We start from the raw sequence: 24,422 nt of genomic DNA on the forward strand, positions 1-24,422 counted from the left end.
TATATTTCAGTTATATGGAAGTTTCTGCAAGGAAAGGCACCAAACAATTCTAGTATACAAGGACCTATACCAAGCATTCTTACTAAAACCATTGAGTGAGTTGGCCATGCGGTTAGGATCGTGCAGCTGTGAGCTTGCATTCAGGAGATAGTGGGTTTGAATCCCATCATTGGAAGCCCTGAAGAGGGTTTTCCATGGTTTTCCCATTTTCACACCAGGCATCTTAATTAAGACCACAGCTGCTACCTTCTGATTCCTAGCCCTTTTCCATCCTTCTATCACCAAAAACCTTTGATGTGTTGGTGCAAGATTAAACAAGTAGCACAAAAAAAAGGTACTTAAACCAAATACTGACTTGGAACTTGTTCTGGAAGTTGTGTCCATGTACAAAAATAATTTTCCACGCTCCATTCATGAAGTCAAAGTAGAATTGCTACTGCCTTATTCTTATTGGAAAAGGAATACCAATCACAGGTAGACCAACTACGTTTGTAGATGTTATTCTGGCTGCTAAGAGCGGGTATTATACTTATCCAAACATTCAATGCCTGCTTCATCTTTGTGCTCTTCTGCTGATGATTACGTGGACAGGAGAAAGTTCTGTTTCTACTTTGAGGAGAGTGAAGACATACCCTCTGTCAACTATGAGCCAAGATCAGTTTAGTACTTCTCCATCATCATCATCATGATCATCATCATCATCATCATCATCATGCAAAACCAACATATTGTTATGTGTTGGAGGGGTAAATAACTGAGTACAGAACCTGGTAGCATCCTATTTCTAAGATTTATTAGCTAAGCACTAAACTACCCAGGACTATACATAACTTTCGCTCATAATGCACAGTTACACAGTTCGTGCGCACGCTCTCCTTCTGCCTTAGTTTCACACTTGTTCTCACAATACACAGTTTTACATTCACACACAAGGTCCCACGTCACACAGCTACACGTTCTCTCCTTTGCCGTCAGTCCGCACTGAAGCACGCTAGTCCGACCATCACAGGAATTCATACACTTCACAGCACTGGCAGTCGCTCACAACTGAACCACAATAACTGCAACCCAGGCAAGTCACTCCTCCCTTATATATCTGCACCAGTCCTTCCAGAACAGTCCGGATGCTGGATGTGTCCAGGAACCTCGCGAGATGGAAGACTCCAGATTAATCGTCTGGTAATTTTCCATAGTCCCATGCCACGCTACGACAGACGGAAGCGAGAGAGGGCCAGTCTTGCACTTAAGTCTTGCTCATGATTGGTGCGGTCGAAGCATAAGCAGGTGGGCCGATACGGTGATACCCCACCCATAACAAGTTGGCATGGCGGACACTATAACCATTACATTGCTTCCTCCATAAGGCTGCTCGTCCTGAGCTGCTCCACGATATGGTGCCAGGCGGTTTGTTCGGTTGGCCACCACCTTCCCATGGGGGATCCGCTGGGACCGGTCGACGGTGTCCCCGTTCCTGGTGATAACAATCCGCAAGTCTTCGCGTGGCAGCCGGAACTTCAGTAGTTTTCCTTTTGTCCACACCCGCATCTACTTTCAGGGCTTGAGCGCCTTTGTAGTCCTCCGGTGTGATGCACGGGACTGGTTTACTCATCCGAGATTCAGCCCTGCTGAATTTTCTCTTCTTCAGGGGTGCAGAATTCGTGCCGGAACGAGTGTCCTCGTCAGGTGGCATCCTCGTTCGTTGTTCATTGGTTCTTCTTCCATTCGTGCTCCGTCTCTGAGCAGGGGTCCCTCCAGCCATGTCGTTGCCATTGCTGCCTCCACCTCCTGGGACATCATCAGAGCCTCCTCGTAGTCCTGCTTCCCGTCGATCATCCTCCCTGGATGGATCTCAGCGCTACGCATCTTATCACAGGTTTCGGCCGCCTCGAGCTTGGTGCCACCTCGCGGTAACTCGCCCACCAGCACGTCTCCTGTTTGCTCGATCTTGGCGTCGAATACCCGCGCCGTTCTGTCGGCGCGCTTAGTCCTCTCCTGCCGCTGGACTGGATAGGCGGCTCTCCATTGGTGGACACCACAGCACCCATCGAACACCCCCACAACCTCCTCGTAGGTCGAACATGGCTGGGGGCTGCGTCGTAATGTCATCTTCTATACACGTAGTCCGTCGATCGAATATTCAGCTCTCATCTTCGACGTCGATCCGGTCTCGAACTGGGTCCAGCATATTCTCTTGGAAGTAATCCCGTCATCCCGTGGGGTTTCCACCTTCATGATGGTGGAGCCACCATTTCTGCTGGCAGGATTCATTCATGTCTCCACAGCCATCGTGTTCACACGCAGGGCACTCACTTCCACCGCTGGGCCTCGAACTCCGGACTCCACAACTGCGAGCATCTCTTTGGACCGCTTCTCGTCCAGTTTGTTGTCGTCCTGTACATCGTCATTGTCTATCTCGGTTTTGAGAGAGTGCAGTTCGTCTTCATCCTTTAACTGCTCGCACTTTCATTCACTTAAGTCTGTTTTCAGTTGGTCCATGTTAGATCTCTGTTCAGATCTCAGTTCACTAATCAGTTCGTCATAGCCAGATAAGATTTTATTTTCAAGTTCACTAAACTTACTTAGAAAAATCTGGAGCTGTTCGGAATTCATTTCACTCTAAGAAATTTCTGCCAACTATGAAATATGGTACCAGGTACTCGATTCTGATACCATTTTTAACATAATAGGTTATCCACTAGTTTATCACACATATCCATACCACTTCTGACACCAGTTGTTACGTGTCGACGGGGTAAATAAATGAGTACAGAACCTGGCAGCATCCTATTTCTAAGATTTATTAGCTAAGCACTAAACTACACAGTACTACACATAACATTCGCTCATAACACACACTTACACAGTTCGCACGCTCTCTCTCGCTCTCTCTCTCTCTCCATTAGTGTCTCACTTTTTCTCACACTACACAGTTTTACATTCACACACAAGGTCCCACATCGCACGGCTACACGTTCTCTCCTTCGCCGTCCGTCCGTACTGTAGCACTCTAATCCAATAATCATGGCGGTTCACACACTTCACACAGCACTGGCAGTTGCTCACGACTAAATCACACCAACTGCAACCCAGGCAAGTCACTCCTCCCTTATATATCTGCGCGCCGGTCTTTCCAGAACAGTCCGGATGCTGGATGTGTCCAGGAACCTCGCGAGATGGAAGACTCCAGATAAATCGTCTGGTAATTTCCATAGTACCATGCTGCCCTACCATGGACGGAAACGAGAGGGGCCGGTCTAGCACTTAAGTCTTGCTTGTAACTGGCGCGGTCAAAGCATAAGCGGGTGGGCCGATACGGTGACGTCCCCACCCGTAGTAAGTTGGCATGGCAGGTGCTATAACCATTGCAGTATCGACTGGCCAACAATGCTCAATCTTTAAGTCCTGCAACCTCACACCTCAGAGTGCTCTTAAATGCAGTGCTATACAGGAGTTTGTTTCAAATCATGAGCAGTGCATTGCCCAGGTTTCACCATGATCCATTTTTCCCTTGGAAGACGATTTCCTTGATAGCTGCAGGTCTGGCCCTTTTGCCGGCACAATTATAAAGCACTGTTAACAGTACTGATAACAGTGATTGCATTCATTCTTGGTATAAACCGGATCAAGTTAGGTAAGACTCCCTGTAAATGCTCTGGATTCTTGTTTTTAAGGCCATTAAATGGTATAAACATTGAAGACTGTGTAATATTTCACTGTGTTTGCAGTTGTATTTATGTTCTAGATAGATAGATGTCTTTATTGGCATAGTTAAGGCCATTGGGCCTTCTCTTACACTAAACCAATTAGTATACATTAAAGTCATAAGTAATACTACAGTAATTAATACTAGAAGACACAATTAAAACACAATCAAAATACATCTGAAATAAAATTCCACCACAGTGAGGCATACATACAACAGCAATGATGATGATGATAATAATAATAATAATAATAATAATAATAATAATAATAATAATAATAATAATAATAATAATAATAATAATAATAATAATAATAATAGTAGCAGTAGTAGTAGTAGTAGTAGTAGTAGTAGTAGTAGTAGTAGTAGCTAGTAATGTTATTGTAGTAGCACGATCACTGAAAGGCCAGAAATTCACAGGTCACTCGCATCTTGTTATACCTCTTAACGCTCTTTTAAATGACACTGTAGTTGGTATTCCTCTGACGTCGCCCGGTGAACGATTCCATTCTCGTACGGCAGACACCGAGAAGGAGCTGTTATATACAGCAGTTTGATGGTGAAGGATGATGAGCAGGTTGGATGTTTGAGCCCTTGTATGTCTGTCATGAACACTTGAGAAGTATTGGAAACGTCAAGAAAGGTAAGATGGGGAAGATGTAGTAAGAACTTGATGGAGGAGAGACGAAGTATGATGGTTACGACGAACATGGAGTCGCGACCACTCTAATTTTAGGAAAGATGGTGACACGTGGTCAAATTTTCTTAAATTGCATATATATCTCACACATGCATTTTGAGCGCGCTGTAGCCTTAGGGAAAATTGCAGCCTGATGTCGTTGGAAACAACATCACAATAGTCAAAATGTGGCATTACAAGGGCTTCAATTAATTTCTTTTTAAGCTTTATTGGAAATATATGCTTATATTTATATAAAGAATGTAAAGCCGAGTAATCTTTTTGACAGATATGTAAGACATGTGCAGACCAAGTCATGCGTTCGTCCATGATAACACTGAGATTCTTCACTTGTGATACAAAAGGAATTGGAACATCCTGCAGAATTACTTTTGGCAACAGACGTTTAGTTATACTTGTTATTTGACTTTGATGGCCAAGAAGGATTACTTGCGACTTTGTAGGGTTCAATTTTAGGCCGTGCGCAGCAGACCAATCACTAACAGACTGTAAGTCAATATTTAGTAAGTCGATATTTTCCTGGAGGTCTCGTGCTGTAGAGTCGGTGTAGAGTTGAAGATCGTCAGCGTACATATGGTATTTGCAGTGTCTTAAATTGGATGATATGTCATTCACAAAGAGTGCGAAAAGAAGAGGACCAAGTACAGAGCCTTGAGGGACTCCTCTCTTCATGTGGCGCCACGAGGAAACAATTCCATTATTACCTTTCACACATTGTTGACATCCGTGAAGATAAGAATGCATCCAAGTAATCGTACTCTGAGAAAAATGTAGAGCCCTCAGCTTTACAAGTAAAATGTCAATGTCTACGCTGTCAAAAGCTTTACTGTAATCTAGTAGTACCAGAACTGTGAATCGTCCTCTGTCTATTGCTTGTCTAACATCCTGAGTCACTTTAAGTAAGGCTGTAGTTGTACTATGTTCTTGTCGGAAACCAGACTGGAGAGGATTAAGGAGATTGTGCGTTCGAAGGTACTCAGACATTTGTGTATGGACTACATATTCTAAGATTTTTGATAAAGCTGATAAAATACATATTGGATGATAGTCTCCCTCGTTCGAAGGCGTTTGACTTTTCGGAAGAGGTAGCACAATAGCCTTCTTCCAGAGAGTTGGATATGTGGTGTATAAAAGAGAGAAATTGATTATATGAGTTAAGGTTGGTAATATGCAATCAAGAATTAGTTTGACGATGTCAGTCCCAATGTCATCAATTCCTTTTGCTTTCGTGCTTATTCTGAGGACTGCTTTTCTGACTTGGAGGGGCGTCACATGACTGAAATAGAATTTCTCTCTGTCAGGAGTAGGGTGTGTACCATAATAATTCATAAGTGTCTGTTTGTCGTCATGTCGTACTGCGGAGCAGTTAGCAGTAAAGTACTCGTTAAGAGTCTCGAGAGGTACTATAATTTCTTCTCTGGTCTTGTTCTTCGTAAGTCCAAGCTTATTAATAGATTTCCAAAATGTCGTCGCTGTTCTACCGTCAGGTGTAATTAAACTGTAAGCGTGTCGCAGTTTAGCATTTCGTATTTCTTGTGTTGTCGTATTTCGTAACTTCCTATATTCGTCAAAGTTTTGTACGGTAGGGTCATTTTTCTACTGTCTGTGAGCGCAGTCTCTTTGTTTCATAAGTTGTCTAATTTCGTCATTTAACCATGGGGCGGGTCCTTCCGATATTCTCGCTCGCCGCTTTGGGGCATGCTTGTCAAATAGTTCCGTTACTTTGCTATTAAAGAAGTCAACTTTGTCATCTAGATTGTTATAGTTCGTTATGTCATGCCAGGGTATTTTGCCTGCGTCCTCTAAGAGTCTATCTTTATTTATATTTTTCAATGGTCGATAGGTGATAAATTTCTGGGAGGGTTTCAGCGACCGGCGTTATACGAGATGTATATTGCGTCATGTGCAGATATACCAGGTACGGAGGTTTGACCAACATTGAGAACTCTGTCCGAGTTGCTGGTAACTATAAGATCTAATAGTGTGTGCGAATGAGATGAGCATTACAGCAGCAAATACAGGGAGTGCTGTGATTTTCTTTTGTATTTTCTGTTTTATTTGGTATCATAATGAGATGATGATATTTCTTTTGTGATGAGGTCCATTTCTCCAGAAAATAATGTATGATTAGTGGAAATTGATTGTAACTTTTTAATTTAATAAGTATATTCCCTTTTATTTATTATTTTTCTGGAATCTGAGTTCTCACAGTGCATTTATTTTAATGGCAGGAATATCTCAAGAGTCAGGGTGTGGAAGTCAACAGTCCTGAACAAATGCCTTTGGATCCCTATTTGCGTGATCGGCAAATCAGCGATAGGCCACCATCAACAAAAACTCCTAGATCAAAACCTAGGCACTTTTTGGAAAATGATGGTGGAGTTCTAAGGTATTTTTAATGCCTTTGTCTCTGGTTAGAATATGTTATCATTTCAGTATTAGCTTGCATGTTATTGCTGTCTCTGTAGATTTCCAACTTTCTCTTAACACTATTTCTTTAGATAGTAGCTCAGTAGCTCAGAACAGACCTGGAACATTAATGAGATAATGTGCTTGGCCAACTTTCTTTATGACTGATCTTTAAACTGATTAGTACCTAACTTGTTCAACAAATATAATTATGACAATCTGGTAATGTAAATTGCAGTTGTAACACTCTTTCTGATACTATCTGTGGAAACTTGGGTTTTGATAGTACACACATCACACACCTGCATTTTATTCTGTGTTAATCATTCAGTTCATATGTTAAATCTGGAAGTTGAGAAATTGTCCATATTCAGAAATCATGTCTAACCATCACCCAGAAAATTACATGAGTCATCAGAGAGAACACAATGCTATCCGAGTCTTGGGCATAGCAACTCTGTGAATGTGAACCATGGAGTGAGCCATTCATAAGTGCGGGATATATCTTCGCTCTCCGTAATGGACAGCACTTACCCACGCTGTGTATGTGAGAATTTGGAGGTATATATTGTTCCTGTCCTTGTTTTGTGAAGGGATGAGCAATCACACATGTTTCTTCCCATTCTCTTATTGGCGTGTGTGTTTGAAGTAACCTAACTGGAAACACATAGTCCTTGGAGAGGAAACTGTTTCTCTATTTTTTAAGATCTACCGGATTTATCATCAAAGCAATTATGTACTTTCTAGATTGTTCTGTATTCTCCTGTTTGAAGTCCTTACTCTCCCTAAAGGCTCTCTTATTCAAATGTATGATTTTGATGAACTGAAAACCACAGTCAATAATTATATTGATTAATCTATTTCTTGTTGGGTCCGACTCATTGGCTGAATGGTCAGCGTTGAGGCCTTTGGTTCTGAGGGTCCCGGGTTCGATTCCCGGCCAGGTCGAAGATTTTAATCACCTCTGATTAATTCTTCTGGCCCGGGGACTGGGTGTTTGTGTTTGTCCCAACACTTTCTTCTTCATATTCAGACAACATTCTACACTACCAACCACCACAGAAACACGCAGTAGTGATTACATCCTTCCATATAGGGTTGGCTTTAGAAAGGGTATATAGGGTTGGTGTCAGAAAGGGTATCTGGCCATCAAACAGGGCCAAATCCACATGTGCAACACATTTCACACCTGCAACTCCACAGGTGTGGGAAAAACAGTAGGAAAAGAAGAAGAATCTATTTCGTTTAGGATCAGAACAACACTTCTTTCTCTGCTGTAATCCCTAGAACTCATTACAGTAACACATTTTTCTTGTTCATGTATGGTGCTTATACTAGGTTGGATGAAACATTTACTGGACTAGTTCTGTAGTGCACCAACAGATGGCAGTACAGGGTTTCATTGGCAGTTATAGTGACCTTCAACCTTGATTAGGTAGTGTGTCAGGAGACATCGCTGTGTTTAACATTGGGAGTTGTTACAGTGGTGTTTCTGTGAACACGTGTGTATATGGTAGTCTGCGATTACAGCATGGACAGAAAAGTGGAATAATGAGCCTATGTGAAAATTTGCATTAAACTGGGCAAATTGACCACAAGATAATGAAAATGCTTTTTTGAGCTTTGTTTCAGTTTCGTACCCATAGCCCCAAGACTCTTCACCGGTGATGTTCCTGGAAGTAAAGGGAGATCTTGGTGCACCGTGATGTGATGTTTCTTTTGGTCAGGGGTAAAATATAGGGAAATCTAGGAAACAAACCGCTGCATGTTTAATTCTGACATTAGGATTGTCTGTACTGACCTGTATAACACACCAACAATGTTTGTAATGTTATTGATCTTTCTCCAACAATCCCTGCACACAAGTTCCCAATTTTGCTCCATACTTTCAGGGATGATGCTTGTAAAAGTTCTTCCAAATCTCTCCTCATCTTCAAGGGATGTTCTTCCACATGTGAAGTGCCTGTGCCACTTGAAACATTGCATACGGCTCATTGCTGTATGCTTGCTGAGGCATGTTCAGTGTCTCTGTGGCCAATTGGCCCAGTTTAATACAAAGTTTCATGCTGGGTCATAGTTCCACCTTCCTGTCCATGATGTAATCACAGACTACTACACACGTGCTCACAAATGTACCACTATTACAAAAAATTAAATTCTTATTTCAAGGTCCATATTGACTGTAATATCTAATTTAATATATATAAAATTTCAACTTATTCAATACTGTATAATGTAATCTTATAGATTACATATCTAACATACTAATTTTTAAAAAATGTGCATGTTTCGGCTCTTTGAGCTATCGTCAGCTTTGGAAAAGATGTAAAATTGAGTGTACATTATTAATCTATAAGGTTTGTTTGAGAAAATTTAACACCAAAATATGTATTAAAAGCTCGCAGATCAGTTTGTGCTGGGTAACGGCACATGCACATTGGCCCATGTGGCTCATTTGTACAAAAATCACGTGGACCTCTGCTACATCTGCCACAGTTATGAAATATTTTCTAGTCTGCATTTCAGTTCCGTAGTGACTATATGCGAGACAATGGCATTATTATACCAGGTTTATTTATGAAAGGCCGGCCCCGTGGTGTAGGGGTAGTGTGCCTGCCTCTCACCCGGAGGCCCTGGGTTCGATTCCCGGCCAGGTCAGGGATTTTTACCTGGACCTGAGGGCTGGTTCGAGGTCCACTCAGCCTATGTGATTAGAATTGAGGAGCTATCTGACGGTGAGATAGCGGCCCCGGTCTAGAAAGCCAAGAATAACGGCCGAGGGGATTCGTCGTGCTGACCACACGACACCTCGTAATCTGCAGGCATTCAGGCTGAGCAGCGGTCGCTTGGTAGGCCAAGGTCCTTCAAGGGCTGTAGTGCCATGGGGTTTGGGGTTTGGTTTTTTTATTTATGAAAGAAAGACTTCAGTAGGAGGAGCTAATAATTTTTATTCACAAGATTTTACTGTCATCATCATGTTTTACTACATTAACACATAATATGTATTTTATGTTAAATTACCTCAAACATACTTTATAGATTAATAATATACACTCATTTGTATGTCTTTTCCAATGCTGATGATGGCTCAAAGAGCCTAAATATGTACATTTTAAAAATTAATATGTTAATTAAGTAATCTATAAGATTACATTATATAGTACTAGCTGATGTACCCGTGCTTCGCTACGGGATTCTCAGAAAGACTGACTTGGTGGTTTTCCTAACTGAATTCAACATAGGTCATTACAAAAATGTCAGTAGGAATGTAGCGATTGAAAGCAATGTTGTATGTATGTTGGGTATTCAGCCCGAAGGCTGGTCTAATCCCCTACAGTTCCACCAAAGGCTATCACAGACAGCCTAGGCGTCACTGAAGAGACATACTAGGGAAATGAGGAGTGAGGTAGTTTCCCGTTGCTTTCCTCACCGAGCCAGAAGTTGCTATTGCATATCATTCTGCCAAGCCCACTGAAATGCATGCACCAACCGACCCTATGGGCGATATTTTCACACCAATCATATCATATAAAATACTTGATCAAATGAAAAACCGCACACTTTCTCACTTTCAACGAACAGTACTACGGTGCTGATCTAAGAGTCCAAAGTTCCACAGATGGAATAACCAGGGCGCAGACTGCCGTGAACACTCCTGTGTCATTGTTCCATTAAATATGCACACTACTCATTCCAATCGGTGCCTCAGAGTAGGGATTGAATAGCTCGAATACTATGATGAACCAGTGTGTTACCTACCAGATATATCAGAAAATGTATGAACCAGAGGAATGGCATGCTAAAGAAGAAAGTTATCTTACTCCCCAGCTACTTCCCGCCAATATACAGGCAGGCTTTTACAGTCGGTACGACCAGGCGAGTTGCCCGTGTGGTTGGCGGCGCGCAGCTGTGATCTTGCATCCGGGAGATAGTGGATTCGAACCCCACTGCCGGCAACCCTCCCATTTTCACACCAGTCACACCAGGCTGTACCTTAAAGCCAAAGCCGCTTCCTTCACACCACTCTTCGTTTCCTATCCCATCGTCGCCATAAGACCTACCTGTGTCGGCGCGACGTCAACCAAATTAAGAAAACCTCGGTACGCTGCAGTAATCCTGTCTATCGGGGATGAGAGAAAACAGAAGACAAAAAGCACATCACAACAAACAATGGTCAATGTAATGTTATTGTTGATAAAGTTTATGAGCTTTCTATATTGCAGGCCTTCACATTAGTTTTCTTTCGACTCTGTGATATTAGGGTGTCCTACAAAATTATTTATATCGTAGATTGTAGTTCCTTATTCTCAGACTTTACATACCGATTTTCACTAAATTCTGTGTACCCATTTTCTCGTGACTCGGCGCTGATATGGACTACTACTAACTTACGACATAACTAAAGTTACGTTATTTATGTAGTATTTATCGATACGACCACTAATAACATAAATAACTTATTTGAGAATTACATTTCAGGCCTTCCCCTAAATTACCATTTCACTCAACGTGAAGAAAATAATTTGTAGCCTAGATTGCAGTGGATCACCACCCGACATCACATACCGATTTTCATTAAATTCTCTTCAGACGTTTTCTATTGATGCGAGTACAGACAGACAGACAGACAGACAGACAGACAGACAGACAGACAGACAGACAGACAGACAGAAATTACGGAAAAGTAAAAAATGCATTTCCTTGTTACTGTCGACATGACAGATACAGAAATATCATTCATTTCAAATCCTGAGCAATGCACAGGCAAAACACTTATTTTATATATAGACTAGCAAGATACCCGTGCTTCGCTACGGTATTAAACTGAAATTTATAATTGAATGCTTATTGTTTTAGATATATAATCCGCCGAAATTCGCAATCTGAGTCGTTTTCTGTGAGAATCCACGAAATTTGTTTTCTATTAGATTACGGCAAATTTCCTCCCATTTTTCAATCTTCCTTTCCAGCAATCGATTTCGTACTTCCTGGGCTAGGCTGAGGTATTCCTCCCGGTCGGTTGGGTCCGTAAATCTTTGCCATCTTTTCCTATAATCATTTTTAATATGGATAAAATCCTTCAGGAGATCCGGCGTGGTGTCATATTGGGTGCCTTGGCGGCACTGAACCCGCGTCTGGACTGCATTCTTAGTCATTATCCGTCCAGGAGCCGTTTTCAGCGCGGTCCGCACATTTGACGACGGTCCGGAACATTATTATTATTATTATTATTATTATTATTATTATTATTATTATTATTATTATTATTATTATTATTATGTGTTGCTGGAATGGCTGATGACAGGGAAGACCGGAGTATCCGGAGAAAAACCTGTCCCGCCTCCGTTTTGTCCGGCACGAATGTCACATGGAGTGACCGGGATTTGAACCACGGAACCCAGCAGTGAGAGGCCGGCGTGCTGCCGCCTGAGCAACGGAGGATCCTTATAAGTACATTAAGAACAGTAAAATCAATTGGTCTCACCTCCTTCTACACCCCACCGCCGTTAAGTTTATATACCGCCACCCCCGCCCCCCCCAAAAAATTAAAAGAAGGCTTGTTTCTTTATGTTTAAGGGAGATTCCAAACACCAATGCTCACGTCTATTACCTTCAGTTCTGAGATATAAGTATCCCCATAAAAATAATTTACTTTTTTCACTTCATGTCACACTACTCCCCACCCCTTAAGTGAATTTTCCCGCAAAAAATACTTGTTTCTTTAATAGTAAAGGATCTTCTAAATACCAATTATCACGACTCTAATTTCTTCAGTTTTGATTTATGTGTCCTCATGAAAAGAATTCAACTCCTTTATACTCCTGCCCTCCAAGATGGTTTCCCCCCCAAAACGCGTTTTTCTTTGTTTTTAAAGGAGATCCAAATACGAATTTTCACGTCTGTAACAACTTAAGTTTTTATCAGATGTATGTATTCTCATACAATTAAGTCAATTAATTTTTCAATTCTTTCACCCCCCCCCCCCCTTCATTGGATTTTCCGAGAATACGTGTTTCTTTACTTTTAAAGCAGATTGCAAATATCAAATTTCACGTCTGTGACATCTTCATTTTTGAGATATCAGTAGCCTAATTAAAAGAATTCAACACCATTTTCAGACACTTTTACCCCCCCCTCCTCCACCAAGTGGTATTTCCGAAAACTAAAAATACACGCTTCTTTATGTTTAATAGAGATTAAAAAAAAACATTTTTCACTTCTGTAACATGTTAAGTTTTTTTAGATATACTGTAAAAATTCTCATTTTAAAATTTCGCCTCGTTTGAGTTCCCCTTAAGTGGAGTTTCCAAAAACAAATCACCTATGTTTCTTTACATTTACAGGATATTCCAAACACCCACTTTTTACATCTGTAACATTTTACGTTTCCAAGATATTCTGTAGATATAGTCTTTCAAAAAATTCACCCCAATTTGTCACTCCTGTTTAACCGCCATTAATTGGATTCTCCAAAGGTAAAAAATACGTCTTTCTTTATTTTTAAAGGAGGTCCCATATACACATTTTCAGTTCTGTAATATCTTTCGTTTCTGAGATATATGTATCCTCATTAAAGGCATTCAACCCATTTTTCACCCTTTTACACCCCTCTTATTGGGATTTACAGGAAACAAAAAAATACGTGTCTCTATTTTTAGAGGAGATTATAACTACCAATTTTTACATCTGTAAATTTTAAAGTTTTAAGATGTAGACACACTCATTTTAAAAATTTCACCCCCCCCCCCCTTTTCACCTCCCAATATTTGGATTTTCCAAAAACGAAAAAATACATGTTTCTTTACTTTTAAAGTAGATCCCAAATACCAATTTTCAGGTGTGTAATATCTTCAGGTTCTGAAATATAAGTAGCCTCATTAAAGGCATTCATCCCATTATTCACCCTTTTAAACCCTTCCTATTGGGATTTTCCGAAAACAAAAGAATACGTGTTTCTTTATTTTTAAAGGAGATTCTAAATACCAATTTTTACATCTATACACTTTAAAAGTTTCGAGATATAGATACACTCATTTTAAAATATTACCCCCTTTTCAACCCCCCTTAATTGGATTTTCTAGAACCAAAAAAATACGTGTTTCTTTATTTTTAAAGGAGGTCCCAAACACCAATTTTCAGGTCTGTAGTAGTATTCAGTTTCTGAGATATAAGTACTGGTATCCTGATTAAAGGCATTCAACCCATTTTCCCCCATTTTCACCCTTTTCACCCCTCCTATTGGGATTTTCTGGAAACAAAAAAATACGTGTTTCCTTAATTTTAAAGAAGATTCTAAATGCCAATTTTTACATCTGTAAACTTTTAAAGTTTTGAGATATAGATACACTCATTTTAAAATTTCACCCCCCTTTTCACCCCCTTAGCGAAGGAATATCCAAAAGTCCTTCTTAGCGAGCACATACATCTTAATATGAATATATCCCCAAAATTTCATTTCTCTATGTCCAATAGTTTTGGCTCGGCGATGATGAATCAGTCAGTCAGTCAGTCAGTCAGGACAAGTTATTTTATATATATAGATTACATTTCACGCCTTCCCCTAAACTACCATTTCACTCAGTGCGAATAACATTATAGACAGTCTAGATTATAGCGACCTATTCCTCGACTTTGCATACCAATTTTCATGAAGATACGACCACTAATAAAATAAATATTTGACAATTAAATTTAAGGCCTTCCCCTAAACTACCATTTTTCTCAGCATGTATAGCCTATATTGTAGCGACTTATTTCCTATCTTTGTCTAGTGATTTTAATTAAGACACGACCACTGATAACATAAATATTTGAGAATTAAATTTCAGGCCTTCCCCTAAACTACCATTTCACTCAGCGTGATTAAAATAATTTATAGCCTAGATTGTAGCGGTTCATCACCCGACTTTACATTCCGATTTTCATTAAATTCTCTTCAGCCGTTTTCTCGTGATGCATGTACAGACAGACAGACAGACAGACAGACAGACAGACAGACAGACAGACAGACAGACAGACAGACAGACAGACAGACAGACAGACAGACAGACAGACAGACAGACAGACAGACAGACAGACAGACAGACAGACAGACAGACATTACAGAAAAGTAAAAAATGCATTTTCTTGTTACTGTGGTCATGACCGATACAGAAATACCATTCTTTTCAAATTCTGTGCAATGTACAGACAAAACTCTTATTTTATATATATAGATTACATTTCACGCCTTCCCCTAAGCTACCATTTCACTCAGTGCGAATAACATTATTGATAGTCTAGATTATAGCAACCTATTCCCCGACTTTGCATACCAATTTTCATGAAGATACGACCACTAATAAAATTAATATTTGACAATTAAATTTTAGGCCTTCCCCTAAACTACCATTTTTCTCAGCGTGTATAGCATATATTGTAGCGACTTATTTCCCATCTTTGTCTAGTTATTTTCATTAAGACATGACCACTAATAACATAAGTATTTGAGAATTAAATTTCAGGCCTTCCCCTAAATTACCATTTCACTCAGCGTGATTAAAATAATTTATAGCCTAGATTGTAGCGGTTCATCACCCGACTTTACATTCCGATTTTCATTAAATTCTCTTCAGCTGTTTTCTCGTGATTCGTGTACATACATACGACAGACAGTCGGACAGACAGAAATTACGGAAAAGTAAAAAAATGCATTTTCTTGTTACTGTGGTCATGACCGATACAAAAATACCATTCTTTTCAAATTCTGAGCAATGTACAGACAAAACTCTTATTTTATATATATAGATTACATTGCACGCCTTCCCCTAAACTACCATTTCACTCAGTGCGAATAACATTATTGATAGTCTAGATTATAGCATCCTATTGTCTGACTTTGCATACCAATTTTCATGAAGATACGACCATTAATAAAATTAATATTTGACAATTAAATTTTAGGCCTTCCCCTAAACTACCATTTTTCTCAGCGTGTATAGCCTATATTGTAGCGACTTATTTCCCATCTTTGTCTAGGGATTTTCATTAAGACACGACCACTAATAACATAAGTATTTGAGAATTAAATTTCAGGCCTTCCCCTAAACTACCATTTCACTCAGCATGATTAAAATAATTTATAGCGTAGATTGTAGCGGTTCATCACCCGACTTTACATTCTGATTTTCATTAAATTCTCTTCGGCCGTTTTCTCGTGATGCGTGTACAGACAGACAGACAGACAGACAGACAGACAGACGGAAATTACGGAAAAGTAAAAGATGCATTTTCTTGTTACTGTGGTCATGACCGATACAGAAATACCATTCTTTTCAAATTCTGAGCAATGTACAGACAAAACTCTTATTTTATATATGTAGACTAGCTGATGTACCCGTGCTTAGCTATGGAATTCTACATTGTATACAAAATTCTAGGTTAGGTAGTGTACACGTTGTGAGTAAGATTGTATTAAATTGCATAGCCCTTAACGTTACCCTAGAAACAGGATGGGGAAGTCACCAAACATCTTTTTTTATGTGAAGACTGGGTTAGGGGATATTCATTGTAATGGTAGGCCCTCTTGCCTACCATCAGTCACAATCAAGTTGGGGAATTTTCATTATAATGGCACTCTCACTTTTCACCTGCCTTTTTACATCCTCAGAAAGACTGCCTTAGTGGTTTTCCCATCTGAAATGAACATAGGTCATTACATTGATGCCAATAGGAATGTTGTGATTAAAAGTAGTGCTATCATATGAAACACTCGATCAAATGAAAAACAACACATCTTCTCCCTTTTAACGAACAATAGTATGCTGTTGATCTATCAGTCCAAAATTCCAGAGCTGGAATGACCAGGTCGCAGACAGCCACTCTCTGCCATTATTCCGTTAAATATACACACTGCTCACTCCGATCAGTGCATCAGAGTAGGGATTGAATAGCTGGAATGCCATGACGAACCAGTGTGTTACGTGCCAGTAGTATCAGAAAATGTATGAATCAGAGGAATCGTATGCTAGAGAAGAAAGTTATCTAACTCCCCTGCTATTTCCTGCCAATATTCAGGCAGGCTATTATACTTGGTATGCAGCAGTAATCCCATCTATCGGAGATGAGTGGCAGCATAAGTGACAAACAACATCACAACAAACAGTGGTCAACGTAATGTTATTGTGATCATTTTTATGAGCTTTCGATATTGTAGGTCTTCACATTTAGTTTTCTTCCGACTCTGAAGTACCACTCTTATCATAGTCGGTAAAACTGAATAAAACATAAAAGATTGGAAATTTTATTCTCTATAATTTCTGTTATGTAGTACTTTTCAATAGGACCAATAACATAAGTTAGGTACTGTATTTAAAAATTAAATTTTATGTGCCTTTCCCTAAACTACCATTTCATCCAGGGTGAATAGAATTGTTTACAGCTTAGACTGTAGTTTCTTATTCCGTGACCCTATATACCGATTTTCATTAAATTCCGTTTACCCATTTTCTCGTGGCTCGGCGTTGATATGGACTCGGCAACAAAAATACAAATGCATGAATATCTCTGTTATCATATCTGATACGGTAAAAATGTATGACATAAATGATCAGAAATTTAATTCTATATGACTTTAGTTATGCAGTGTTTATCGATAGGACCACTAATAACATAAATATTTGAGAATTAAATTTTAGGCCTTCCCCTAAACTACAGTACCATTTTGCGCAGTGTGAATAAAATGATTTATAGCCTAAATTGTAGTGGCTCATCCCCCAACTTTTTTACCGATTTTCATTAAATTCTCTTCAGCCACTTTCTCGTGATGCGTGTACATACAGACAGACAGACAGACAGACAGACAGACAGACAGACAGACAGACAGACAGACAGACAGACAGACAGACAGACAGACAGACGGAAATCACGGAAAAGTAAAAAGTGCATTTCCTTGTTGCTGTAGACACTACCGATACAGAAATACCATTCTTTTTTAAATTCTGAGCAATGTACAGACAAAACTCTTATTTTATATAAAGATTAAGTTCGTTGAAATATATTTTAATTTAGTTAAAATACCACTATGACAAATTCCTATGTTAATACAGTGATGCCACATAGCACTCTGCCTAATCAGGGTTGAAGGTCACTATAACTGCTAGTGCAATGCTATGTTATCATCTGCTGGTGTACCACAGACAGTGGTATATACTAAGGGCTACCAAGGCTATCAGTGAAGCCCAAACTTCAAATGAGAACGATCAAAATCTAAAGCACATTATAATGTAAGCATCTGACACATTGTTCCATTTACGCAACTTGAAAGCAGTGAAGAAAAACGTTGCTCATATTTCTGAGTGCTAGGCATAGAAGACCAACATTGCAGGCCAGGCGCTGCGTCCCTTTCCCTTCGATTCACCTTGCACAACTTGCTGCTGAATGTCAGATAGGTACGGGGACCAAGGGGATAGGTGTGGAAAGCTTTACTCTGTCAGTTCACAACTGTTAATGAGGGAGAGAGCTCAAAGACTCAAAGTTCTCCAGAAGACTCCGAACTGACACGATTTACCCATGTATTACAAAGTCACATGTTTTTTGTTGCATGTGCAAGACATCTTACTGTTTGTTTATAGTAGAGAAAATTATGTGTATACTTCAGTAGTATTATTGTTCTTGGAACAATTTTAATTTATTTGAAGATAGAGTGTATAACATGTCTGGCCTTGTGGGGTTACTTCTGTAAAATGGCTGAAATGTGTGTGTAATAAAACAGGATAAACCATTCCTGCAAAATTAAGTTTGCAGATAAATTGATGATAGATTAAAATGGTAAGCCTACCCCACATCTTCCTCAGAATCAACCTTCTCGTACTCATAATTCACCTTGTTTGGGAACTGTGTGTTTATAACGTCTTTGCAATTCATTTCATCCTCATTAGCTCACCCCAAGCCTCTCCAGAGATGGCACCACCACCACCACCACCACCACCACCACCACCACCACCACCACTACCACCTTAAAATGTAGAACTTTTACAGCATTACCAACAGTCGTACTCATCATTCACTGGTTTATCAGCTTCCTCGGTAAATCAGTGGTGGTGTCCGACACATGATCACGGGTTCGATTACAAACAACCATGCGTTCCTCATCGTATATTCTTCCTAACCCATACCACTGACTTAATTATATAGATAACAGAGTGCTGGTTTTTCACACCCATCTACTTCTACATCTTGGTGGGAAGACACTGCACCTCTGGTGTTATATGAGTAATATAATTTTCTTTTCATAGTAGGTAGATATGCTAAAATGAAATGCAGTCTTTCAGTTTTAATGTTCTCTTTTGTTGTTTGGAATCAAACCCGTGACCAAGGGTCGGACACCACCACCGATCTACCGAGGAAGTTAATAAATCAGTGAACGATGGGTACGACTGCTGGTAATGCTGTAAAATTGTACATTTTAATTTAATAATAATAATAATAATAATAATAATAATAATAATAGTGCATAGCCTCTGGAAAGGCTTGGTGGCGAACTAACGAGGATGACATGAATGGCAACGACGTCATAAATACCTAGTCTCCAAGCCAGGGGAATTAAAGAGTATGATGAGGTTGATTCCAAGTATTGAACCGGGACCATTGGACCAAAGGCAAGCGTTCAATCCATTTAGCCACAAAGCTGGTCTTTAATTTGCTGCTGGGGCTGTACCTTAATTAAGGCCACGGCCGATTCCTTCCCACTCCTAGCCCTATCCTCTTCCATCGTCGCCATAAGACCTATCTGAGTCAGTGCGACGTAAAGCAAAAAAAATTAATTTGCTAAACCCTAGGCTACCATTTCCACTGATTAGGTGTTAGAGACCAGGGCAGTAGCTTGTGAATCAGCCTTGAGAACACAGCAGGCTGCTCCAGTTGCTGAAAATGCTTAAGGCTTGACGTTCGCTAAACCAACTCTAGAAAAGGGGTAACCTAAGAGGTGGTGGTGATTATTGTTTTAAGTGGGAGTACAACTAATCAACCATCCTCTATATAACACTACTCAAAGAGAGAAAATGGAAGGGATCTGACGCTTTGTAAAATGAAGGTAACGGCCAAAGAAAGACAAGGGCGACGAAGGGAGTGGAAATGAAACTCCCTTGGCCTGGAATGCTCTAATACCATCGAGGTCAGAAAAGAACGAGAGTTGACCAAGGGAGGTCGGATAGGATAGATGAAAGTGAGGAGCCTGGCAGAAGTATTTGGAAGCAATGCTAGAACTCAGTTGAGGGCCCCGTGGTTGCCAACTCACGCTCCCAAGTAAATAGCCCCTGCCGGCCATTTTAGTCACCTCTTACGACAGGCAGGGGACAGCGTGGGTGTTATTCTATCGTCCCCACCCACACGGGGCCGGGAAACCTATGTCTAGTGATAGCCCGTGTCTTGATCCCAGCATACGCCACTGACTGCAGAGCTGCTCCAGGAATATTTGGTCTGACCTTGTACACTATATTTATTATCAACTCCAAGAAATTTTTCCCTCTTTATGTTCCATCATTCATGTTTAATTTAATTATTGGGTAAAAAGAAAAAAGCACTGTGGAATGAAATGTATTTATTATGATTGTGACTAGTACAAATTTTTAATTTGTAGTACAATATTTCATTATCTTCCAAACCATGCACATTCTTCTTTACGGAACATGCAAGGCCATAGGTATTTTCTGTAAAGCACATGCAGACTGTGAAATTCAGTATTAATAAATTAATATTAACTAATTTATCTTACATAGAATCATTTTGTTATTGTATGTGCAGGTTTTATGCTGCATGGGACAATCGTGATTCAGAGTTTGGTGATCTGAGGCCTTTTGTCATCTGTTACTATATCGCGGATAAAACTATTGAGATTCTGGAAGTACATAAGAAGAACGATGGATATTTTCCATTTCCATTATTGCTGAAGAAAACAAAGCTGCCTAAGGAATTGAAAAACTTCCCAGGTTTGTTGAGCACTTGTTGTTCTTTCATAAATTGTTGGATGACTTTATGTAGTAAATGAACTGATGTATTTCTAATCATGTCTGGCTCTTGGCTGAATGGTCAGTGTTGAGTGTCGAGTCTTGGTCTTGGTTGGGTCAGGAAATTTAATTGTGTCTGGTTAATTCCTTTGAATCGGGGTCTGGGTGTTTGTGTTCGTCCCAATACTCTCCTCAATACTATTCAGATGCTGTAGAAACAGCTGTAGTTGTTCCTGTCCATGGCTCCAGATCACAAAGGTGTCACCTACGAAACAAAGCCACACTTCAGTTTTCAGTGGTGCAGTCTCGAGTGTTGTTTGTTTGATCATTTCCAAAAAGAAATTTGCAATCACCAGACTCAGAGGACTGCCCATATTGACACCATCGGTTTATACATAGAAATTGTCATTCCACAGGAAATAGCTTGTGGTGAGGCAATGGTTGAACAAGTTGCTAATATCCTCAGGAAAAATCTGAGCGATGTGGTGCAGGGTCTCGTTTACAGGTATTTTAGTGAAGAGTAAGACCACGTCAAAACTGACAAGCAGGTCGTCGGCTTCTAACTGGATGTTCTTCAGCTTTTCTATGAAGTGGCCTGAATCTCTGACGTATAACTGTGTGCCACCAATGTGAAGTTGTAGTAAGGTGGCCGGGTGTTTAGCAGTATTGTAGGTCGGTGATGCAGTAGCACTCAAGATGGGCCATAGAGGTAAGTTGTCCTTGTGAATCTTGGGTAAGCCATATAGTCTCAGAGGTAGAGCTTCACTTTTGGAGGTTTCCCTCTTCACACTGTCAGGCAAGGCCTCATCTACAAAGGGAAGCCATTGAAATCCTGAAGCATACCAACAGCATCAACCATAAGGAGGAATGTGAATGGGTAAACAAAGCCTCGTTTCCAGTCCTGAAAACCTTCGATCCTGAAGGACACGATGGCAGACCAGAAAAAGAAACAGGTAATCAGTTGCCAGTCTCCGCAAAGTCAGGTTGACGTACATTGGGCTCCTTAATGCTTCAAACATTGGCCGAAGAAAAGCCAATCAGGGACCGCTTCTCCAGCATGACGGACCAGTAGGCAAGCAGTGTGCCATAGCCTGCACTGTATAATGAGGTGGAAATGCAACACCACTCCATTCCACTCTGAGTTTCGCTGCTATCGAAGTCTGTCGAAACCCTTGATAATGCCGAACGCAGTCTTCGGTGAAACGTCAGGAATTGCTATGATGAATGTTTTATGTTCGCCTTCACATGTATACCTCGTTATTTTATAGCTCTCCCCTCTTTTGAAGGTTAGTTTGATGAGCAGACCATTTCTTCTACATAGATTAATCAGTTATTCACCTTCTGTATTTCTATTCCCAAGTCTTTGTGGCCTTTTTTTTTTTCTTTTCAATTTTTGTATGTTGCACCAACACAGATAGTTTGTATGGTGATGATGGGATAGGAAAGACCTAGGACTGGAAGGGAAGCAACCGTGGCCTTAATTAAGGCACAACCCCAACATTTGCCTGGTGTGAAACCACGGAAAACCATTTTGAGGACTGCTGGCAGTGGGATTCAAACCTACTATCTCCCAAATGCAAGCTCACAGGTGCATGACCCAAGCCGTCCGGCCACTTGCTCTGTCTCTTTGTGGCCCAATGATGTCCTCGCAGCCATGCCTGTCTCCTCCAACTTATGCATTTAGGTCTCCAATAATGATAATATTTTAATTATTGGCTACATCACCTAAGCCATGAGTTTCTTTTTTTCATCAACACTGCATCCCCTTTGTGGGCATACATCTGTACTACAATGTAATTTGTTGACTCTAATTTTACAGATAATTTTATAATCGTGTTGTTTTTGTAGGAAACTTCTGTCGTGGCATCCATATCTTTTGTCAAGAGAAATCCCACACCGAAATTGGCCCCCTTTTCCAGTCCACACTAATATAATTTGTAGCCTTCTCTAAGAGCCTTGCTACCTGTCTTTCTAAATTTTGTTTTGCTCAGACCCAGTTTATATCATAAACATAATGCGGATAATTTCAGGCCAGTAAGTTTGACATGTGTTGCTTGTAAGCTCTGGGAAAGAATTCTTTCTGATTATATTAGACACGGTTGTGAAATTCCTAATTGGTTTGGTAGAAGGCAGTTCAGGGTTAGCAAAAGTTATTCCAGTGAGTCTCACCTTACAGGATTCCAGCAAGATACAGCAAATATTTCAGATTCAGGAGATCAAATAGACTGTATTGTTATTGACCTATCCAAGGCTCTTGGTAGGGTAGATCACGGGAGACTACTGATGAAAATGAGGGCTATTGGACTAGACAAAAGAGTGGTTGAATGGATGGCTATATTTCTGGAAAAAGAACTCAGAAAATTAGAGTAGGTGAAGCATTATCCAATCCTGTAATGATAAAGAGGGGGTTCTGCAGGGCATAATTATTGGACCTTTATGTCGTGTTTTTTGTTTTATCGCTAGTGGTTGAACACCTCACCAGCACAAAGGTTTTTGATGATGATGATGATGATGATGCTTGTTGTTTTAAGGGGCCTAACATCGAAGGTCATCGGCCCCAAAGGTTTTTGGCAATGCCCTTTATGTTTCCTTATTTATATTGTGACATAAATTTATAGAGGTATAAACTCTGCTAGCAATATACCAGTGGCTATATCAGGTTAAATAATAATAATAATTAAGTAGATACTGGTAAGCTTTATTTATGATAATCACACCAGGTAACTCGACTATCATGCCACTATTGAATTTCGATTGGAAGCTCCTGGGCAATTGGAGGTTGTCTGTGATAAGTACAAATGAAGAAAAGGGGCAGGATAAAACATAGGGAAAGACAAGTTCAAAATTCAGATTCCAATATATATTTTAAATAATAAAAATAACAACACAACCTAAGAACAACAGAGGACATGACTTCAGAGGATAAATTATAAACAAACAATTGTGTATTAAGAAATCGTTAACACCATTTGATATTTAAAGATATAGCGTGATGCTGCCACAGTACAAATATATAATTTATACTGTTTTTGAAGGACAGTCCATAGAGTACTTTGCCTAAATGTTAATTGAATAAGTGAGAATTATTAACAAGCACCACCTTGCATCCAATTCCTTGTTACATTTCAAGCCTCAGCAGGAAAATGAAGAATGAGAGTGTCCAGCACTCATAAATAGTTCATAGCTTCTAGTGCACATAAACACAGCCAGAGAATCACTGAACGTTGGTAGATGCAGAGTGGGTCTCGGCCCACGAGTGGCTACAGCTGGTCCGTGGTCCAACATCTCTGCACTCGGTCTGGCCAACCAGGCAGAGGAGGGGTGGCCACGGCTCTACCGTGGCTCTACACCTCTGCATTCAGGAGATGGGACAGGGCTGGACCTCACGGCTGGCCCCAACCGTCGGCTGTCCTGAGAATGGTTTTCCGTGGTTTTTCATTCTCCTGCATTAAGGCGAATGCCGGGACAGTTCCTAGTATAGGCCACGGCCGCTAACCCCCCTCAACTTCTCCGAGCATCTCCTTCACCGTAACAAATCTCCTGAGAGACGGCGTCACCGTCTAAGAGGCCCGCCTCCGTTTTCATGGGAGGAATGAAAACATTTTGTAGTAGTAGTATCTCTGAA

At 40.3% G+C, this 24,422-nt stretch overlaps 1 protein-coding gene across 1 annotated transcript in view; it reads left to right on the plus strand.

Moving 5' to 3' along the window:
- LOC136862929 (EF-hand domain-containing protein 1) overlaps positions 1–24,422 on the plus strand; it is a 241,740-nt gene that overhangs the window by 145,709 nt on the left and 71,609 nt on the right. The window contains exons 5-6 of the mRNA XM_067139219.2: positions 6,635–6,792; positions 20,595–20,779. Coding sequence (XP_066995320.2) covers positions 6,635–6,792; positions 20,595–20,779 — 343 coding nt within the window. The remainder of the gene's footprint in view (positions 1–6,634; positions 6,793–20,594; positions 20,780–24,422) is intronic.

Source organism: Anabrus simplex, chromosome 2, assembly GCF_040414725.1.
Source record: "Anabrus simplex isolate iqAnaSimp1 chromosome 2, ASM4041472v1, whole genome shotgun sequence".
NCBI lineage: Eukaryota > Metazoa > Arthropoda > Insecta > Orthoptera > Tettigoniidae > Anabrus > Anabrus simplex.